Source organism: Terrapene carolina, unplaced genomic scaffold (assembly GCF_002925995.2).
Source record: "Terrapene carolina triunguis isolate 2854851 unplaced genomic scaffold, T_m_triunguis-2.0 Scaffold951, whole genome shotgun sequence".
In the NCBI taxonomy this organism is placed as follows: Eukaryota; Metazoa; Chordata; order Testudines; family Emydidae; genus Terrapene; species Terrapene triunguis.
Window position 1 is genome coordinate 4,259,799 of NW_020665302.1, and position 19,425 is coordinate 4,279,223.

The following is a 19,425-nucleotide window of genomic DNA, read 5'->3' on the forward strand; positions in this document are numbered from 1 at the left end:
CACTCTTCGTTTGTGTAGTTCTTTAGAGATTAAAAAGACCCCAAAAATTTTAAAGTAACCTAGGACATGAAGATAGACAATTAACTTTCTCTCTTAGGCTGTAAGATGGGGATATTGATATTTACTTGTATTGCAGAAGTGTTGTGCAGATGAATTAATGACTACAGAACACTGAAAATATAACGCTGTCTATCAATGTTAAGTATTATGATTTAGTTTCTGTTGCTTGCTGTAACCCATTACTCTTCTTTAGTCTTCCCTAGTATTTGGTCTAAAAATAAAGTTTTGCGGTATTTTTTTTTTTTTCTGGGTTGCATGCCCCCAAAGAGGTTTTCAGAAGTTTGCCATCTCCTCTTAATTTGTTGCTCTTGATGGTAGAGGTATGAACCTGAAAGCATTAATGTCATGAACCAAGAGACAGGCGTCTTATGTTAAATGGGCAGGTGACTCTCTGTTTTGAGAGAAGCTCATGTTCAAGCATTCAGAAGTCCTTAACTGCTGAGTTCAAGAGAGCTGATCATAACATGCTAGCTTTTGAAAGCTGCTTCTTGTGAAGAATCATTTATCCAGTGTCTGCATTGTCACTTTGTGTTCAGGTGTCACTTGATGCTTGTCACTTGTCTTAATACATGATACCTGACCTGCTTGTGTTCCAGACAAGGCTGGTGCATTCTCCCTGATCAAACTGGGCCTACTTAATTGTACCTCTCTCTCTTTGCCCTGTCCTACGGATACAGATGGAGGCAGCTATGACATTGTTAACGATGTGTCTAGCCCAGCAACAGGGGACTACCATTCTCAGCAAAGATCTGCTAGACACAACTGGGAAATGAACTACCAAGAGGCAGCAATCTACCTCCAGGTGAGGCCTGCTATTCAGTGTTGTGGTAGAAGTATCCACCCTGTGTTTGAAATTGCTCATCAAGGGCTTGTGAACAGGGGAGTAACCCTTTGATGTGTAAATTGGTAATGTGGACTTTTAAATCATGATCATTATTAAATATAGAAAGCTGTATTTGTGAAGTTTCACGGTTGCAGGGTTGGTTCTCTAAATGGGAGTGACTCCTTAGGGTACGTCTACCCTTACCGGAGGGTGCGGCGGCAGGCAGTCGATGTTCTGGGATCGATCCAGCGCGTCTGGTTAAGACGCGATAAATCGATCCTGGATCGATCCCGGAAGTGCTCGCCGTCGACGCCGGTACTCCAGCTCGGCGAGCAGAGTACACGGCATCGACGGGGGAGCCTGCCTGCCGCGTCTGGACCCGCGGTAAGTTCGGACTAAGGTACTTCGAATTCAGCTACGTTATTAACGTAGCTGAATTTGCGTACCTTAGTCCGAAGTGGGGGGGTAGTGTAGACCAGGCCTTACAGTTAGAACAAAAGATGAGGACTTGAAAGATTTAGGTTCTATTCCTAACTCTGCCAGACTCACTGTGTGATCCTGAGCAAATCATTCAATCTCATTTAAGTCTAATGTGAACTCATGTTTACATTGGAAGTTCGCTGAGTTAATACATTGTCTGATTATGGCACATACTGTAGGCTAAGCCCTTCAGATCCAAGAATTATTCTTGTTGCTGTCTTGACCAATTGCCATATTGATGATGTCCTTGAAATGAAGTAGACATAACTTAAATAGCACTCGATTGTTTATCCAAATTAGCAGCTTCAGGCTAGAGTTTGCTATCTGAATAAGAGGGCATAGCAGCCCAAGAATGTTCTGAATTGGTTAGTTACCAAAAGACAGAATTTGGCTCTTTTTCATTCTGCAAGTTTGTTTTGGGTCAGGCCTGGATAAGAATGCCCTGCTGATGTAAAGCTAGCTCTGTCTCTGAGTGGGAGCTTGTGTTTCATCTGGTTTAGGTTTTTTTTTGTCCTGTTTGCAATCTGGATCGCCAAACTGACTGTTAACATATAAACAGTTAAACACAACATGAGCTTAAACTTAACTATTGAGAATTGGCTCTTTCCTTGTGAGATGATTAAATAGGACGAAGTTGTTACATAAGAACGACCATATTGGGTCAGACCAAAGGTCCATCTAGCCCAGTATCCTGTCTTCCAACATTGGCTAATGCCAGGTGCCCCAGAGGGAATGAACGGAGCAGGTAATAATCAAGTGATCCATCCCATCGCCCATTCCCAGCGTCTGGCAAACAGGGGCTAGGGACACCATCCCTGCCCATCCTGGATGCTGGACGTATCCTCCATGAGTTTATCTATTTCTGTTTTGAACCCTGTTATAGTCTTGGCCTTCACAACATCCTCTGGCAAAGAGTTCCACAGGTTGACTGTGCATTGTGTGAAGAAATACTTCCTTTTGTTAGTTTTAAACTTGCTGCCTATTCATTTCATTTGGTGACCCCTAGTTCTTGTGTTATGAGTAAATAACACTTCATTATTTACTTCCTCCACACCAGTCATGATTGTATAGACCTCAATCATATCCCCCCTTAGTTGTCTCTTTTCAAAGCTGAAAAGTCCCAGTCTTGTTAATCTCTCCTCATATGGCAACCGTTCCATACCCCTAATAATTTTTGTTGCCCTTTTCTGAACCTTTTCCAATTCCAATATATCTTTTTTTTGAGATGGGGCAACCACATCTGCACACAGTATTCAGGATGCGGGCATACCATGGATTTATATAGAGGCAATATGATATTTTCTGTCTTATTCACTATCCCTTTCTTAATGATGCCCAACATTCTGTTTGCTTTTTTGACTGCCGTTGCACATTGAGTGGATGTTTTCGAGAACTATCCACAATGACTCCAAGATCTTTCTTGAGTGGTAACAGCTAATTTAGACCCCATCATTTTATATGTATAGTTGGGATTGTTAGCTCACATTTATAGTGTGGATCACCTCTTAATGGAAAAACTGTCCTGTGGACCTGACCTCACCTCCCACTCCTGACCACAAGTACCAACCTCCCATCCATAATTGCTTAACATCCTCATAGTAACTGCAGCAATTGCTTGCCTTACCTAGAAATGTAATTTTAGGGACGTATATAACATATATTTAACTGTCCCAGTTGGAAAAAACTAGCCAGCACCAGGTGATGACTGCAGACAAACCAGCAAGTGCTCTGCAGGTCACCACTGGTCCACAGTGTGAGAAACTCTAGCTTAAACAATAGAAGTGGCTGCTTGATGGTCCTATATTGGAAGACTGAGAACTATTTAAACGTGAGCTCATTGGAACCGGAGCAGTCTCTTTCTTACGGGCTAAAGTAGTAGTAAAGCTACTGCTATAAATCGGTTGCAAGCAAACTGTTGGAGTGGAGTAACTGAACTTTTAATGTTGTTAAGATGCTGAAGCAAGAGGGAATGACACATCAGCATGTAGACCACTTTAATTTTTCATGGTCTCCAGCTTCCCACATTATTTTCCAGAATGTACTGGACAGTATTTGTGTTCTACAAAAGGATGTTCCTTGCACAGTCATTTTGCAAGGTCAGGATAAGAAACCATGACTGTTAACCAGCTGGCCCTGAGCTTATCTGAGTTCTCTAGAGTTCTGTCCTGGATACATTGATCAGTTTGATGTGGAAGTCACAAATGTGGAAATAATTAAAAATAAACAAAACCCCAGAGTTTATTTGAAGTGTTAGCTAAGTTTCTTTGGCTACCCTGCAAAATGACCTGGACACTTCCTTTTCCTAAGAAACTAATAGCTTTCTAAGTGGGAAGCTCACAGCTCTTAATGTATTTTGTACTACTGAAATATACATACAGAAAAAGTGGGGTGTGCCTCGTGTATAATATATGCAATGTCACCTAGTGGCTAGAGCATGGCCTTGGGACCCAAAGCTTCTGAGTTCTAGTCCTATCTCTGCCAGTTGAAGAAGACACTTAACCACTCAATGAATCAGCTTACCACTCTGTAAAAAGGGAATAACACTACTTCCCTCACAGGGCAATTGTGAAACTAACTTGATGTATGTAAGATTTGTGTTCCTTGGATGGAAGGTGCTCTTGTAGTGTAAAACATTACTAATGTTGCTGCTATTATTTTCTATAGGAAGGAGAAAACAATGATAAATTCTTCACCCACCCCAAGAATGCCAAAGCACTGGCTGCCTACCTCTTTGTACACAATCACCTTTTCTACCTAATGGAGCTGATCACGGCACTGCTGCTCCTGCTGCTGTCCCTCTGCGAGGCCCCTGCTGTCCCCATTCTTCGCCTTGGCATCTATGTACGTAGTTCAGTCACAGAATGATGACGTGAGTGGATGGGCACAGAGAGAAGGCAGCAGCCCCAGAAATACCATCTGGTTTGTTTAAGGGCATGGGGGGAGCAGAAGCAGTGTTGTTTTGCACTGGATATGGATAGAGCAGAATTCCTTTTCCATGAGATCAGGCTCACTCAGGTCAACGAGCAAGACAGGACATATGTATGATGCTTTTAAAGGTCACCATCATCCCAGACCATACTACCCATGATGTATTCAAACAGAATCATTAGCAGCTCTTAGAATGCAAACATTTCAGATCTTTGTCCCCTGGTATGTTTGAGAATACCGTTCTAATCCCAGCTCTTGCTCAGATTCCTCCTGTAATGTGGACAAGTTGTTGAAGCTCTATGCCTCAGTTTCCCAAGGTTTATAATGGATATAAAGATATTTATTTTGCTTCTCCGTGTTTGTGAGAATTCATTTTAAAGTGCTTTGAAGCTTTATGGTTAGATTTTTTTCAAAGGCCCAGCCTCCCTTTCGGTGGGTGTAGCGTATCTGCAAAAATGAATTATGAGTGCAAATCAGATGACTTTGTGGCTACAGATCAGATAGTGAGAAGTGCAAGCACTCTGATTTCTGAGTGCAGCTTGCACCTGCAAACAGAGAAGCTGACCCTAACAATTAAGTGCTACGGGTTATTACCCTGGTTGTTCAGGGTGCTATTTCTGATCATAACTTTTTCATATATGCAAGCTCTTTTTCCATTCAGCTCTTATTCCCGTACTGCATTGGGAGGTATATGTCAGACTTGGATCTTTCAAAAAAAGCCATTTCTTAGTTACAGATGTGCAAAAAGTGTACTGAGGTAATTACATGGAAATAAATACTTATCACACATCAGTAGCTCATCAAAAATGGCAAAATAGTTTTCATTGACTGTTTTTTATCACACATTATTTCTGGGATAACACCAAACAGAGAACATTTCAATCAAAGGTAACCCTTGTTAGAGAAAATGCTAAGTGATATGAGGCTGGATTTTTCCAAAGTGCTCAGCAGCTGTTGTCAATTAATGCTGAACATTAATCTAACCCTTAGAATATTAGTGCCAGGCTAACTTTAAGAATGTTTAAAAGACAGAGGACTGTTTATTCTGATTGTGCAGATGTTTTCAATATATATTCAGGTCTTCTATCTCTGTAGAAAAAGCCTGACTGCTACAAAGCAGAGGTTTGTTACAGAAGTCACGAGCTTCTTGAGAAGGGAGGGTAAAACTGGTTTCTGGAACCAGTGGAAATGAGAGGTAAAATTTATTGGTGGTCTGATTGCAGATCCATGCCACCCTGGAGCTCTTTGCGTTAGTGGTTGTGGTCTTTGAACTTTCTATGAAGATGAGATGGATGGGCTTCTACACCTATATCAGACACAAAAGAACCATGGTTAAGGTAAGCTGCCTGCCCCGCTGCCTGCCCCACTGCCTGTCTGTCTTCAATATTATTTCTCCTTCAATGTCTTCTGTAACCAAAGAACCAGAATAAATATTGGGCGATTAAATATAGGGCATTTATTGAGTTCTCCCAACTTCCATCTGATATTATGTGACTATTGTCCATGTCTGAATTTTGGGGTTCTTTTCACCTCCTTAAAATCTCTTTCCCTGGTTATCACAGTCACAAAACTCTGCAACACAGCTGGTATCCCTGTGTACTATCTATGAACTTGTACCACTCTAGATACACTTTCACAACTTTTGTTTCCTCCGCTCCGCGAACGCTATTCCATTGTCTGGCTGTTGGGAAATGGCATAAGAGTAATGCAGGCCATGCTTTCTCTGTCTGTGCCTGAACACTACAACTCTGCTCTTTTGCTTTTCTCTATACTGGCTGTCAAACTTACAGTTCAGCCAACTTTAAGAAGATTTTTGTCTCACTAATCGGGAATAGGGAGGGAAGAAGAGGAAGTTACCTTTGTAATGCTGATCACTTCCCCTTTTTTCCCCTCCTTGCAGACCTGTGTGCTGTTAGTGCAGTTTGTAGAAGCAATAGTGGTTTTGGTGCGTCAGACCTCGCACGTCCGGATAACAAGAGCTTTGCGGTGTATCTTCTTGGTGGACTGTCGCTACTGTGGAGCGGTCAGAAGGTGACTGGCTACCTGGCCAACTGGCTGATTCCTGCAGTCATGGCTGAGAAGGAGATCAAACTAAAGCTTTGTGGTTGTCCAGGCCTTTTTCATAGAGACTTCATATTTACCCTGGAGATGTGTGAGAAAGCAGAATAGTAGCAAGGCAGTCTCAGAAATGTTACTGTACCTTTGAATTCTCGTGTTTTGGCCCTATTGGGAGGCAGTATATCTTAACCCTGCAGAAAGAAATTGACATGGTGAAACTTGTATCACATGCGTTACCTGAAAACTGACTGCAAAGAAACTAAATATGCCTTGGAAAACGACTAGATGTTCTGGGGATGGTGTAGCATTGTACTGCTGCTTGGGAGACCTGGGTCTAGGGAATGAGTTTGAGATTCTTATTTCTCAGAGCTAACAGAACTTAACAATGTGCTAGAAATCCTGAGCATTCACTTCAATGATTGGGAATGGAGAGATGGAAAAAGACTGACTAGATACTCCAGTTTATTGGCTTGCCAGTGTAGAATTGATCCATCCTCACTTTCTGGTGCACATGCACAGGTTGCAGTTTTAAAATGTGGAGTAAATGTTTCCTCCTTTTCAGAAACCTGCGACAGATCTTCCAGTCTCTCCCTCCTTTTATTGACATCCTCCTCCTCCTCCTTTTCTTCATGGTGATTTTTGCCATCCTAGGTAAGTTGCCTTTGTGAAAAGTTAAGCTATCTGCTTTCTTGTATGGTACCTTGCAATAATTATTGTCTGTGTGCCACAAAAGAGCAGGGGGGAATGTAAAGCTGAATGGACATAAGATGTCTTGACGAGCGCTTCACTTCCTTTCTGTCTGATTCATTTCATAATTAGCTGGGAGGTGAGGGCAGGTGAAGAGTTGGAAAACATAGGAATCAGGGATTTCAGCCCCGTAAGTTAACATCACAAGGGAAATAGGGAACTTTGCCAAAAGGAGTTCTTGTATGCTTTGTGTGCGACTTCCAAGTTCTGCTTAATCAACTTCAGTCTGCAAGTTCAATTTAAACTTCTGAAAATTACTGTCTGTACTGTGCCTTGTACAATGCCACCCTCCAAGAGTCTCAGAGAATTTTGCTTTCCAGAGGGGTCATTTGAATGCATGTTGATAAGTACAAGGAGTTTACAGTATCAGAACTGGCACTGTGTAGCGTATACAATACCTTTTCACCTTCATGGTATTAGAGAGCTGAACAGTTGCGTGACTAAGTATGCCAAGGATGGTGAGCTTTTGGCACGCAGTGCCTCTTCTGCAAAACAGTCACTGCCCAGCCTAAGGGTCAGCCAGTGTGACCAAGCTTTCAGCATGCCAGGTCTTCAATCAAATCATGGGACTTTGTTAAATGAAAGAATGCTCTCTGGGTCTCTTGACCCTTGAGCTGGGAAAGGATATGAGGGGATCTTCAACTATGGGGGCAGGTGCCAAATCTTTGGACTGAAGAACCTCTTGCTGTTTTGGAGAAGGAGAGAGAGTAGGGGAGAAAAGGGAATAAGAAGAGCGGGAAGGAGAGAGGAAGCAGAAGTTTGAGAAAGGGAAGAGAATAAAACCAATCAAGATGGAATAAAATCAGTAATGAAAGAGGAAAAAAGAGGAAAGGAATGGCAGATCAGGAAAAAAGGATTCACAAACCCAAATCCTGCTGTCTTCTGCAGAAGCATGTTAGTGCTGGTGACAAGGGCATGGGACACCTTTTTCTGTCCCTCAGCCACCTTCTCTCCTGATATCCTCGGTCTCTCATCTTCCATGCTGCTCCTTATGTTTAGAACAATGTTCCAGATTAATCTGGGATGGGGACTGTGGTCCTGATTCTCACATCTTCTTGTCCTTTACAATTATATAAAAATGTGTGTACAATGCTACCAAATTAGGATTCCCCATTCACTTGCACCCATTTAGCATAGGTATAAATGCTGACACGAGGTGCAGTGGAGAATGAGGTCCTATATCTTCTTCCTCTCTAAAGCACTGTGCACATGCATTATGTTGCATACAGATATTAAATAACAGAGTATTTCGCTGATGTTCTGGAGTTTTATAGCCACGATTTGAGGATAAGGGACTCTGTTATTTTGTTGCTTGAAATTAAATGTCCTTTTTTTTTTTTCTCTCCTCCCCCCCCTTTCCTCCTTTCCCATTTCCTTCTTCCATTTCTCTAGGTTTTTATCTGTTTTCCTCTAACCACTCAGATCCTGTAAGTAAACAACAAATTCTTCAGACTTAGCTTTTTAAGACCCATTTGGTCATCTTGAAAACCAAATTCAAATAGTCTATATATGGGATAGATATTGTCTTTCTCCTGAATGGATTGTCTCTGGGGGTGCAGTTTTAATTGGAGTTAGCAATAAGAAGGGCAGAGGGCCATGACTGACCATTTATTTTTTTTAACGTAGTTAACCAAGGATCAGACCCCAATGGGAAACAGCAAATGATGTCCCCTCAATGTCAGGAAATCCAAAAGGGGACACTACATTTGTCACCCCCTCTTCTTGATGTCTCAATCCTATCAGGGCAAGCCACATCTTCCCCTACCCGCAACTGCATATATAGTGCAGTGCATGACACTGTGGGCTGGCGCGTGATGTGCCTTGCTGCCCTGTTATTAGTGTTTCTGCCTGGATAGGTAAGTGAATATCCCCAATAAAGAGATCCCAGCACAGCTGCTGGCAACCTCTTGTGATACATCAAAACTGGGACACTTGATCACAGGTCTAAGGAAAATAGTACTTTTCCATCCCAAGTGGGAGGCAGTTGGGTCTGCAGAGAAAGAGTGGTATAAGAAACCCTATTCTCGTCCTCCCAACCTATGGGGGCCTTACTGCTCAACAGCCACAGGTTCCAGCTGCCAAGTCTGACCACAGGGTGATGAAAGTATTGGGAGTAACCTACAGGAATGTGCAGACAAGCTTTAATTTTTTAACTCTTCACATGCCACACCTTTCTGTTTGCCTACAGAAGGGGCATGCAATAACATGTCAAGAGCTACTAAGAGAGTTAAGGAATTATAACCTTGACCGTGTCAATGTGGGGCTGGTTTGTATTTGTTTTCTCTTTCAGTATTTCAATACCTTAGAGAACAGCCTTGTGAATCTCTTTGTTCTTCTGACCACTTCAAAGTAAGTCCATGCTTCCTTTTACTGGGGCTCCCTCCCTTCCCCTCACCCCTGGAAAAAGTCTCTCACGGCAAATCTTTTATTTGTGAAACCTCTGGGTCTGCAGTTGTGACCTCTTCTTCGTCTCATGAGAGCAGTGTTTCCCAATGGGGAACCTGTACTTCACTGCAGCCTAATGTTCAATGACCCACATCGAAGGAACTGCTGTAGTTCACCCTTAAGTATTACGAAGCCACTAAAGGGGAAGGATGGACTCATTGTTAAGGCACAAGTCTAAGAATACAGAGGTCTGAGTTATGCTCCTTTGTCTGCCGCTAACACACTATACAGGCATGGGGAAGTCACTTCACCTCTCTGCCTCTTTTTCCCATCTGTAAAATGGGCATAATGATGCTTGTGCATTTTCTAGGATGATTGTGAGGATTAATTAACTTGAAATCCTTGGAATAAGATCTCTGTGAAACTGCAAAATATTACTGTTGATTAAAACATAAATAAACCATAGATATTTTGTAAGTCCCTGTTGCCCATCAAACTTTGGGGATGTTTAGGGATACATAATTTTCACTGCATTTCAAACTCTTGCAGCGAATGTATAGGTTCATAATGTGTATATTGTGTATAGCTACATAGTCTGCATAACCATATGAGGATGTTGATTTGTGTATGCATATACACAGTTCCTGTACATAGTATGATCATCTAGTCAGTGTGAAACGTTGCATGAATGAGACTATTGTGGCTACTAATAAGTTGGCTTGTATCTTTTGGGGGGCAGTTTCCCTGATGTGATGATGCCATCTTACTCCCGGAACCCCTGGTCCTGTGTCTTCTTCATAGTGTACCTCTCCATTGAGCTCTACTTCATTATGAACTTGGTACGTTTCTTACTGCAGCTGGGACTCCCCTTCCTCTCATTTGGATATTGCAGTAGAGTTCTTCACCTGTCACAATGGTTTGGTAATAGTGCCTGTTATCTTTTGTGTTGTAATGACAGGGCCTATCTGATTAAAAACAATTAGCCCTCTTCCCCCTGTTCTCCTGAGCTTACTGTCCAGTATGAACAGGCACTATACAAACTTCTTTATGTGCCTCTCATTAATGGTAATAGGAGCTGTATAGCCAAATACCTATGCACCATTTAAAAAATGTAACTGTGGGTGTGTGCTCTTGTTAATCCTTTGGTGTCCAGGTTGCTTAGAGATTCTTATTAACTCTACTATACTTTGCATTAGCACAGCACTTAGCAAAATCTATACTGCTGGCATCTATTGTGCCTCTCTGTGGTGCTTATTCATAAGTGTCCAGACGCCATGTGGCAAAAGAGGCCATATGCTGTAACGATCAAAGCCTGACTTCCGCTTTGTCTCATCTGTTTCTTTTCAGCTTCTTGCTGTGGTGTTTGACACGTTCAGTGATATTGAAAAGAGGAAGTTCAAGTCCCTGCTGCTGCACAAACGCACAGCCATACAACACGCCTACCGCCTGCTTGTCAGCAAGCAGGTAGGGGATATTCATATATGTGCAAGAAATACTCAGCCTGTGTCACTGGAAGCTGTCACTGACCCCCACCAGTAGCACATCAGAAGAAATTGAGTGTTTAAAGAGGTGGTGTTCCACCAGCAGTAATTGATGACAAAGTTCAGTGTGATCAAAAACCTGAAGGATTCAATAGATACAGGACGGCTAAGTGACAGCTAAAGGGAATGTTAAGCCTAGAAATATATTTTGCAGGTTGTACACACACAGGGAGAAGAGGGATGATTTAGCATGGTGAATTGAGGGTATAACGAAGAGTAATGGAATGAAATTGAAACAGGAAAGCGTAGGTTAAAGTATCCGGGCAGTGAGCTCGGTTAGGCTGTGGAGCAGTTTCCCAAGGGAAGTGGTGGAAGCCCTATTGCTTGGCACTTAAACTGGACAGAACTTCAGTGCAAGATTGTTCTCTGTTCTTCCACTGACCAGGAGACCAAGCAGAGAAGCTAATCCCAGGAGACTTTTCCTCTAGCTAGGTTCTAGAGCAGTGGTTCCCAAACTGGGGTTCACGAACCCCTGGGGGTTCGCAGAACGTTACAGGGGGTTTGCCAGAAAAATTTCACTAATGGCAGACAGAGGACCCCAGGCATTGGAGACAGCGGGTGGGACCCAGTTGCAGGGCAGACACCCCGAGCCCCAGGGAGAGTGGGGCCGGGCAGTTGGGGCTGGCAGCCCGAGTCCCGGCGGTCAGCAGGGGAGCCGGCAGCCCGAACCCCAGCGCTCTGCGGGGGGCTGACAGCCTGAGCCCCAGGGAGAGCGGGGCCGGGCAGTTGGGGCTGGCAGCCCGAGCCCTGCCCCCGTCAGCGGGGGAGCCGGCAGCCTGAACCCCAGCCCGAGCCCCAGGAAGAGCCGGGCCGGGCAGTTGGGGCATCCATCACACTGAGGAAATTTAAACTTAAATCCCTGAAAATATTCATTTTTAGGAGGCGGTTCACGAGATTTCACAATTTAGTGAAAGGGGTTAGTGAGCTGTTAAAGTTTGGGAAACACTGTTCTAGAGTAATAAGTGAGTGTGTGCCTTCTAGAGGTGGTAGTAACGGCATCTTATCCTGACATTTAAATCTTGCTTAGAAGCAGTCCTAAGAGAGAATTATATGTTCCTATATGGCCTATATGTTCCTGTGCTTCCTCCTACAGCATCACTTATGGCAACTCCTTTCTGTGTTTCTAGAGACCATCTGGTATCTCCTTCAAGCAGTTTGAAGGGCTGATGCGGTTTTATAAGCCTCGGATGTGCGCCAGAGAACGTTATCTAACTTTCAAAGCACTGAATCAAAGCAATACAGCTTTAGTCAGGTAGGATGCTGCTGCTGTAACCTAGAAAAGGGACAGCATTTTACAGGATTCATGACACTCTGGGTCCATACCATACGTCAGAGGGAATGGTGTGGCTTATCAAGGAAAATCAATCCCAGAATGCAGGCTTAGATGCAGCCTGGGGTTGGGGAACACTTCTGGGATTCTTGAACTTGGGCTTGAAAGGGGTGTCGAAGTGATAATCCCCTGCTGCTTTATGATCTGCCGGTCAATGGGTGGCTTTCCCTTCTGCCCCATTGGAGAGACAGTACTGCGATGACAGCCATTAAGCAGAGGGAGATAGGTGAAAGACAGAGGTCCTTGGAAACAGAGGACCTTATTTGGATATGAGACCCAAAGAAAGGAGAACTTCTGCACATGCAATGCAACTTTAGCTTAACACGTTCTCAGTTAACCGGCAATTGGTTATGTCCTCTGGCATTTCACGAAAGCATCACTCTCCTGGAGTTCCGAAAAACACTGCAGAACCCTGCATTAAGAGTCAGAGTAATTATTGCTGAATCATGCTGTTGGGTGGGTCCAGTTAACTCCAACCTGGATATAAAGAGATGAGTGTGTTTGTGGGCGAGAGAGACCTAGAATGATAGGACAAGGAAACCCCAAAGGGAAACTCGGGGCATAGCTAAGCTTGGGGTGGAATATTAGGGTGACGCTAATGTGGTTGTAGATAATGGTTTTCATTTCCCAATAAAACTAAACCCCCAGGAAGGGAGTGAATCTGGATGCTAGTTCAGCATCTGTGTGCTCTGTTGAGGATGGGATAGGGACCAAGAGTCAGATTGTTAAAGATGTTTAGGTACCTAAAGGTGCTACTAGGCACCAAGTAAAATTGTTTTTGTTTTTTGTTTTTCAAATCTGCATCTTTAGGTATCTAAACACCTTTAAAAATCTGGCCCAGGCTGATTGTCAGTCATTTTTACTTCATGTGCTTACAGGGTTCTCTCATCTCATATCTTTGCACCAGTTTTATTGTTGCTCAAAAGTTTAAAACTACCTTTTTAAAACAACCAACCAAAACCTAGCAGGAAAGGAATAGTTAGTAGTAAATGAGGAATTAAGATGTGCTTCAAGGATGGTTCAGGTCCAATTATTTGTAAATGGCATTTTACAAACCACACAATTGATCATCCAGCTATCAGCCAGGAGGCTTATGCAAACCTTAATATTGGTGACATCTTACCTTATTTATTTATATGCATGTAGTGCATGCAAGTAAACACTGCCCCTATGAGCTTACAATATAAATGAAATCCTGGTTCCATTGAAGTCCATAGCAAAACTCTGTTTGAGTTCAGTGGAGCCAAGATTTCACCCTAAGACTGTATCAGTCTTTGTCAGGCCTTGCTGCAGAAACGTGGTAGCCTTTACTCTCTCCTAAGGCCCACTTGCGTTTAGGAAAACCTGTGACACAAATAATGGATGAGCTGAATGTTGATTTTTCATACAGTTTGAACAAAGAGTTAACGAGAAATTAAGGGAACGTCTCCTGAAAAGAACGTCTGGCATGGAAAACATTCCCCCTCTCCCACAATCAGGTGACACAATTAGGCACTTGATACACTTAAATAGTGAAACATTTGGTACCCATGATGGCAAAATTCAAATACCACTGGGATTTGATCTGATTCACCCTTTTATCTTTCTCTCTTACAGCCTAAAGGATTTCTACAATTTCTATGAAGTTGTTGGCTTAAAATGGAAGGCAAGTGTTAAATGGAGGAGAGTGTGAGGAGAGAAGGGGATGAGTACTGGAGGGAAGTTTATGGAGAGAAGGTGGAGGAGATATAAAGACTATGTGGAACAAGACTGAAATGACCTGGGGAGAAGATGGGTCTTGCTCCATTCTCTATGGATGTAATTTTGACCTACTTTGATAAATCTCTGCTCATACTTCCCGCTGATCAAGTCTGTTCCACTTCCAGGCAAAACGAAACCGCGAGCACTGGTTTGATGACCTTCCACGGACAGCGTTTCTTATATTTAAAGGTAACTTGCTGTATGGTTCACTTGATGATTAACCAGTTCTGTTCATTCCCTTTGAAGCATCTGGCATTGGCCACTGTCTCAAGACGGGATGCTGAGCTAGATGGACCATTGGTCTGACCCAGTATGGCCATTCTTATGGTCTTATGTTTTAAATTCAAGCATGTACCTGTTCGAAAACCATCTCTTTTCAAAAAAAGAGAGGCCTTCTGAAAGAACACATTCTCTGTACATTACCCCAAGCATAAATACAGTAACCGTCTAAATACTCCAGATAACCTGCTGAGACGGGCACAGTCGCTAACTGCCGAGCCACTCAAAAGGCACGGTATTCTGGCCTGTTGGAGGAGGACATCTGTCACATAAATATATATTCTGTGCACTGACCCGGAAACCAACTTTATAAAATAAGGAAAGCTTCTTAGCAAATACCTTGAGCCCACCCATTGCTGGATTCGTCTTCTGGTACAGCATGCAGGGGAGTCTGATGCAGTGGTCCAGCTTGCTGGGACTGGCCGAGTCTAGGAGATTGGTTTCTCAGTATCTGAGGCTGCAGCTCTCCTCCAACAGCAGCGGGCTGTGGAGTGGATTTGCAGTCTCCGAGGGGTTGCTGGTCTTCGTCGTCTCTGGATGCAGCATTTGGACAGAGCATGTGCAGCTGCTGTAAAGGAGAAAATAGAGGTTATAATGTGGCCTAGATACAGCCTTAAACGTAATATATCCTCTACATGCCACTGTTGCAAATGTCCCAGTTTTTCCTTACCCGTTTGTATCCCTGGATAAGTGGGGGTTTGTTTGTTTTTTTTTAAATATATATGTAGGTTAGTGAGGGACAACTAGCCTGAACCAAGGATAGCGCAGGCAGCTACTGGTACAAGGTCCCTATGCAGCTGTGCTAATGCACTTTAGCCCGGAGTTAGAACGCTTCCACTGTTCCAGGACTGGGCGGTGACTGACATCTCCATTTGAACTGTGCACTAGTTTCAAGATGTGGGCAAATTTGAAACTGCAGTAGGGTGAGAACTGTCACATCACTGTCACTTGAGTTCTAGGTCAGGATTTGAACTCCAGGCATAAGAAGTGAAAGACATGTAAGGGCACTATTGCCCACTGTGCTACCTAGACCCTGTGCTGAGAATGGATATGAAAAATGAGCCCAGTTAATGTCAGGGAGATCATTAAATAGATACGGAGGAAGAAGAGGGAGTATTTGGTACACGTGTGAGTTTATTTTTAAGTATTTTTTGTAACGAACATCTATTTGTTTGTAATATTTCCCTTCTTCATACAGGCATTAACATTCTGGTGAAGTCCCGAGCATTCCAGTATGCCATGTGTAAGTGTGAAAAACAAAATCTCATGGTTTTACCTACTCAGCTCTCTGTTCTTCAGGGCGGGGATTCTCTCTGTGTGTTTGTACACTGCCTAGTGCAATGGAACCTGAGCTCTGATTGGAGCCACAATAATTCCTGTGCGTCTCTGCGATCAGGGAAGGAGTTCATGTGCGTGTGGGATTCTCATAAGGACTAGTTTGTCCATTATTTTGAAGTGTGTTTTATGGGACTGGTTTCTTCAGAAGCGGGCTCTTCCATCCTGTTGCATTTCAGAGGGGGCATGGTTACACTTCACCTGCTTTCAGTTTTGACACTGCAGCTGAGGATGCTGATGAAAGGACCTGACTTGACACACAATGCTCCCGTGGTTTGCTGCACTTCAGAAAGTGCAAACCGCTTAACTCCAAGGGGTATTGCTTGGAGTTTGTACTCAGCAGAGCAGCCGAATTGCTGTCCACCTTCTCTAGAGAGGAGGGCATGTTTGACTCCTGGTCCCACTTGTTACGCTAATCTCTCATTTTGCTTGATTTTTATTCTGTAAGAGAAGTGCCCTTTTTGCTGATTATGATGGTAGGATGAAGGAAGGAGTGAAGGGGAGAGTTCCTACATCTTGGATCCTCTGTGCCCCGGTGGCTTAATGGTGGGCTCTACAAGCGGGCCTGTAGGAGCTTTGTGATGGTGCTGTATCCTTCCCGCATTGTAACTGGCCTAGGAGCTATGTACGGTCCTGGAACAATTCTGCAGAGATGGAAAGAAACTGGAATATAGAAGTAATACTAGGGCAATGTAGGGAATAATGTACCAGGAAAAATAACTGTATGTTAGACTGAGATTCAACAATACACTTTTTTCTTCTGAGGATCTCAAAGCATTGTACATAGGTGGATAAATTATTATACTCATTTAATATACTGGGAAACTGAAGCACAGAATGTCGGGGGCTTTACCAGTGAATGGGATGTGTAACCTTGGGAGAGTTGGAAACAGAACTTGGATCTTCTGATGCCTAGTCCTGTGCCCTAACCATTAGACCACACTGCCTGCCTAAAAGTTTAGAAAATTAACATCTGATTATCCAGCAACTTTTCATTGCAACAGTGTATTTTGTTTTCCAGATACTGTGGTAGCTGTGAATGGGATCTGGATTCTAATTCAAACCTTCATGCTGCAAGGTAGGATATACATGGTTCATTTCTTGACTTGTCTTCCATAAGTTTGATCAGCCCTCTGAGAAGGCGCTGTTTCTGTGCCTTGCAGGTGGGAACTTCTTCCCCAGAGATGTCCCGTGGAGTTACATCGTCTTCCTCACGAGTAAGTTGCTGCACCAGACCAGCACTGCCTTGTTCCATTACAGCTGCGGAAGGGTATATTGGGGTTTCTCAGTTGCGCATTTTAGTCATTCAAGGGCTTAAAGTATCCATTTCCATGAAAGCCAATTTTCTCAGTGCCTGGATCTGAACAGATTTTATTGCCTTGCTTGCTTGTAAGAAGTGCGTCTGGTAAACTTGGTGTGCTGAAGAGGGAACCTCTTGCACCCCTGCTATCTATGTAATGAGATGCATCTAAATGGGAATGTAGTTCTGACTCAGCCCCTAGTAACGTTGCCCCAAAACCACACACCCATCTGGTCTTCCATTTTCACCCCAACCATAAACGGTTGGGCATTTACTGACCCCCGTCCACAACTCACGTTACTGTCAGTGCAGACTGGATACATTGCATAGCCCTCTTGGTAGAATTATCATATTGAAAGCACATCTCAAACCAAGACCCTATTTATTTCCTGCTCTGTTAATTGTTGTTTTGTGGAATCATTTTGTGGAATCTTTTGAGTCTGTCAGCACCACTTCAGACAAATCAGAGGAGCTCTTGAGAGAGCAGTATACTGCTGCCCCTCCCACAGAGGCTGACTGTACTGTCTTCTAGCACCCCTGAAAAGAACAAGGCAAGAGTGAGCCTGACCTTAGATCCCTCTATGCCAGTGTGTTGCTCTGCCATGGAACTCATTACTTATCCAAGTTAGTTCATCCTCTCCTATAAGTGACGTTTGTTTTTCACTGCTGCTGCTGAGCAATTCTACTGAAACAGAGCTAAAGCTGTTAATAAGTAAAGCTGACAATTGCAATAAAGGTGACTTTGGGAGAATCCAAATACCTGTTTGCTAACCTCTCACTTAACTGCATGGAGAGCTCTTCTGCTACAGTTGCCAGCAGAGGAGTTGTCAGAAAAGTTGGAGTTAGAGAAAATGTCCATTGTTTGTTTTATGAGGATGTGGTGACTTGTTTTTGTTTCCCCTGGGGCTGTCCTAATTAGTGACCTCACATAAAGTCAGACAACGAAATATTGACAAATTTTATAGTGCTTGTATGCTAATGCAAGAAGTCTAAATACTAACGAGTGAACTTGAGTGCCTGGTATTAGGATATTGATAGAATAGGCATCACAGAAACGTGGTGGAACAAATGATAATCAATGGGACACATAATACTAGGGTACAAAATATATAGGAATGACTGAATAGGTTGTGCTGGGGTGCACTGTATGTGAAATAAAGCATGGAGTCAAATATAGTAAAAATCTTAAATGAATCAGACAGTACCATAGAATTTTTGTGGATAGAAATTCCATGCTTGAATAATAAGAGTATACCAGTCAGAATATACTTCTGACCAGGATGGTGACTCTGATTGTGAAATATTCAGGGAGGTTAGAGAGGCTACAGAAACAGAAAATCCAAAAATAATGGGGGATTTCATTTATCCCTATATTGACTGGGGTTCATGTCACCTCAGGATTGGGTGTAGAGATAAAATTTCTAGGCGTTATTAATGACTGTTTCTTGGAGCAGATAGTCCTGGAACCCACAAGGGGAGAGGCAATTCTTGATTTAGTCCTAAGTGAGCACAGCATCTGGTCCAAGAAGTGACTATAACTGAATCACTCGGTAATAATGTTCATAACGTAATTACATTTAACATCCTTGTAGGGAGGAAAATACCAGAGGAACCCACCACAGTAGCATTTAACTTCAAAAAGGAGAACCAAACAAAAATGAGGCTAGTTAAATGGAAATTAGAAGGAACAGTCACAAGAGTGAGCTGCCTGCAAGCTGCATGGAAACTTTTTAAAAATACCATAACAGAGGATCAAACTAAATGTTTCCTCCCCCCAGGCACCCCACCCTCCCCCAAAAAGAAGAAGGTAACAGGAACAAGAAAAGCCACCATGGCTAACCAACATACTAAAAGAGGTGGTTAGAGACAAAAAGACATCTTTTAAAAACTGGAAGTCAGATCCTACTGAGAAAAATAGAAAGGAGTCTAAACACTGGCAAGTCAAGTGTAAAAGTTTAATTAGGCAGGCCAAGAAAGAACTTGAAGAGCAGCTAGCAAAAACCCCAAATCTAACCGCAAAAAATTCTTTAAGTACATTAGAAGTAGGAAGCCTACCAACAAGGGCCATTGGATGATCGAGGGCCACTGGACAATCAAGGTGCTAAAGGAGCAGTCAAGGAAGACGAGGACATTGCAGAGAAGCTAAATAAATTTCTTGCATCGGTCTTCGCTGCAAAGGATGTAAGGGGGATTCCTACACCTGAGCAGTTCTTTTTAGATGACAGATCTGAGGAACTGTCTCAGCTTGTGGTATCTATAGAGGACATTTTGGAAGAAATTGATAAATTAAACAGTAATAAGTCACCCGGACCAGATAGGATTCACCCAAGAGTTCTGCAATTTCACATCTGAGTTCCTTCCGAACTACTAACTGTGGTATGTAACCTATCACTTAAATCAGCCTCTGTAGCAGGTGACT

At 43.0% G+C, this 19,425-nt stretch overlaps 1 protein-coding gene across 2 annotated transcripts in view; it reads left to right on the plus strand.

Annotated features, from left to right (window-relative positions):
- The window catches only part of TPCN1 (two pore segment channel 1), a 60,404-nt gene that overhangs the window by 22,913 nt on the left and 18,066 nt on the right, over positions 1–19,425 (plus strand). For both annotated transcript variants that reach the window (XM_024199661.2, XM_024199662.1), the window contains exons 2-16: positions 738–862; positions 4,028–4,204; positions 5,515–5,628; positions 6,192–6,322; positions 6,912–7,000; positions 8,489–8,523; positions 9,387–9,445; positions 10,221–10,320; positions 10,829–10,945; positions 12,150–12,274; positions 13,949–13,997; positions 14,218–14,281; positions 15,570–15,614; positions 16,728–16,784; positions 16,870–16,923. In XM_024199661.2, coding sequence (XP_024055429.1) covers positions 738–862; positions 4,028–4,204; positions 5,515–5,628; positions 6,192–6,322; positions 6,912–7,000; positions 8,489–8,523; positions 9,387–9,445; positions 10,221–10,320; positions 10,829–10,945; positions 12,150–12,274; positions 13,949–13,997; positions 14,218–14,281; positions 15,570–15,614; positions 16,728–16,784; positions 16,870–16,923 — 1,341 coding nt within the window. The remainder of the gene's footprint in view (positions 1–737; positions 863–4,027; positions 4,205–5,514; positions 5,629–6,191; positions 6,323–6,911; positions 7,001–8,488; positions 8,524–9,386; positions 9,446–10,220; positions 10,321–10,828; positions 10,946–12,149; positions 12,275–13,948; positions 13,998–14,217; positions 14,282–15,569; positions 15,615–16,727; positions 16,785–16,869; positions 16,924–19,425) is intronic.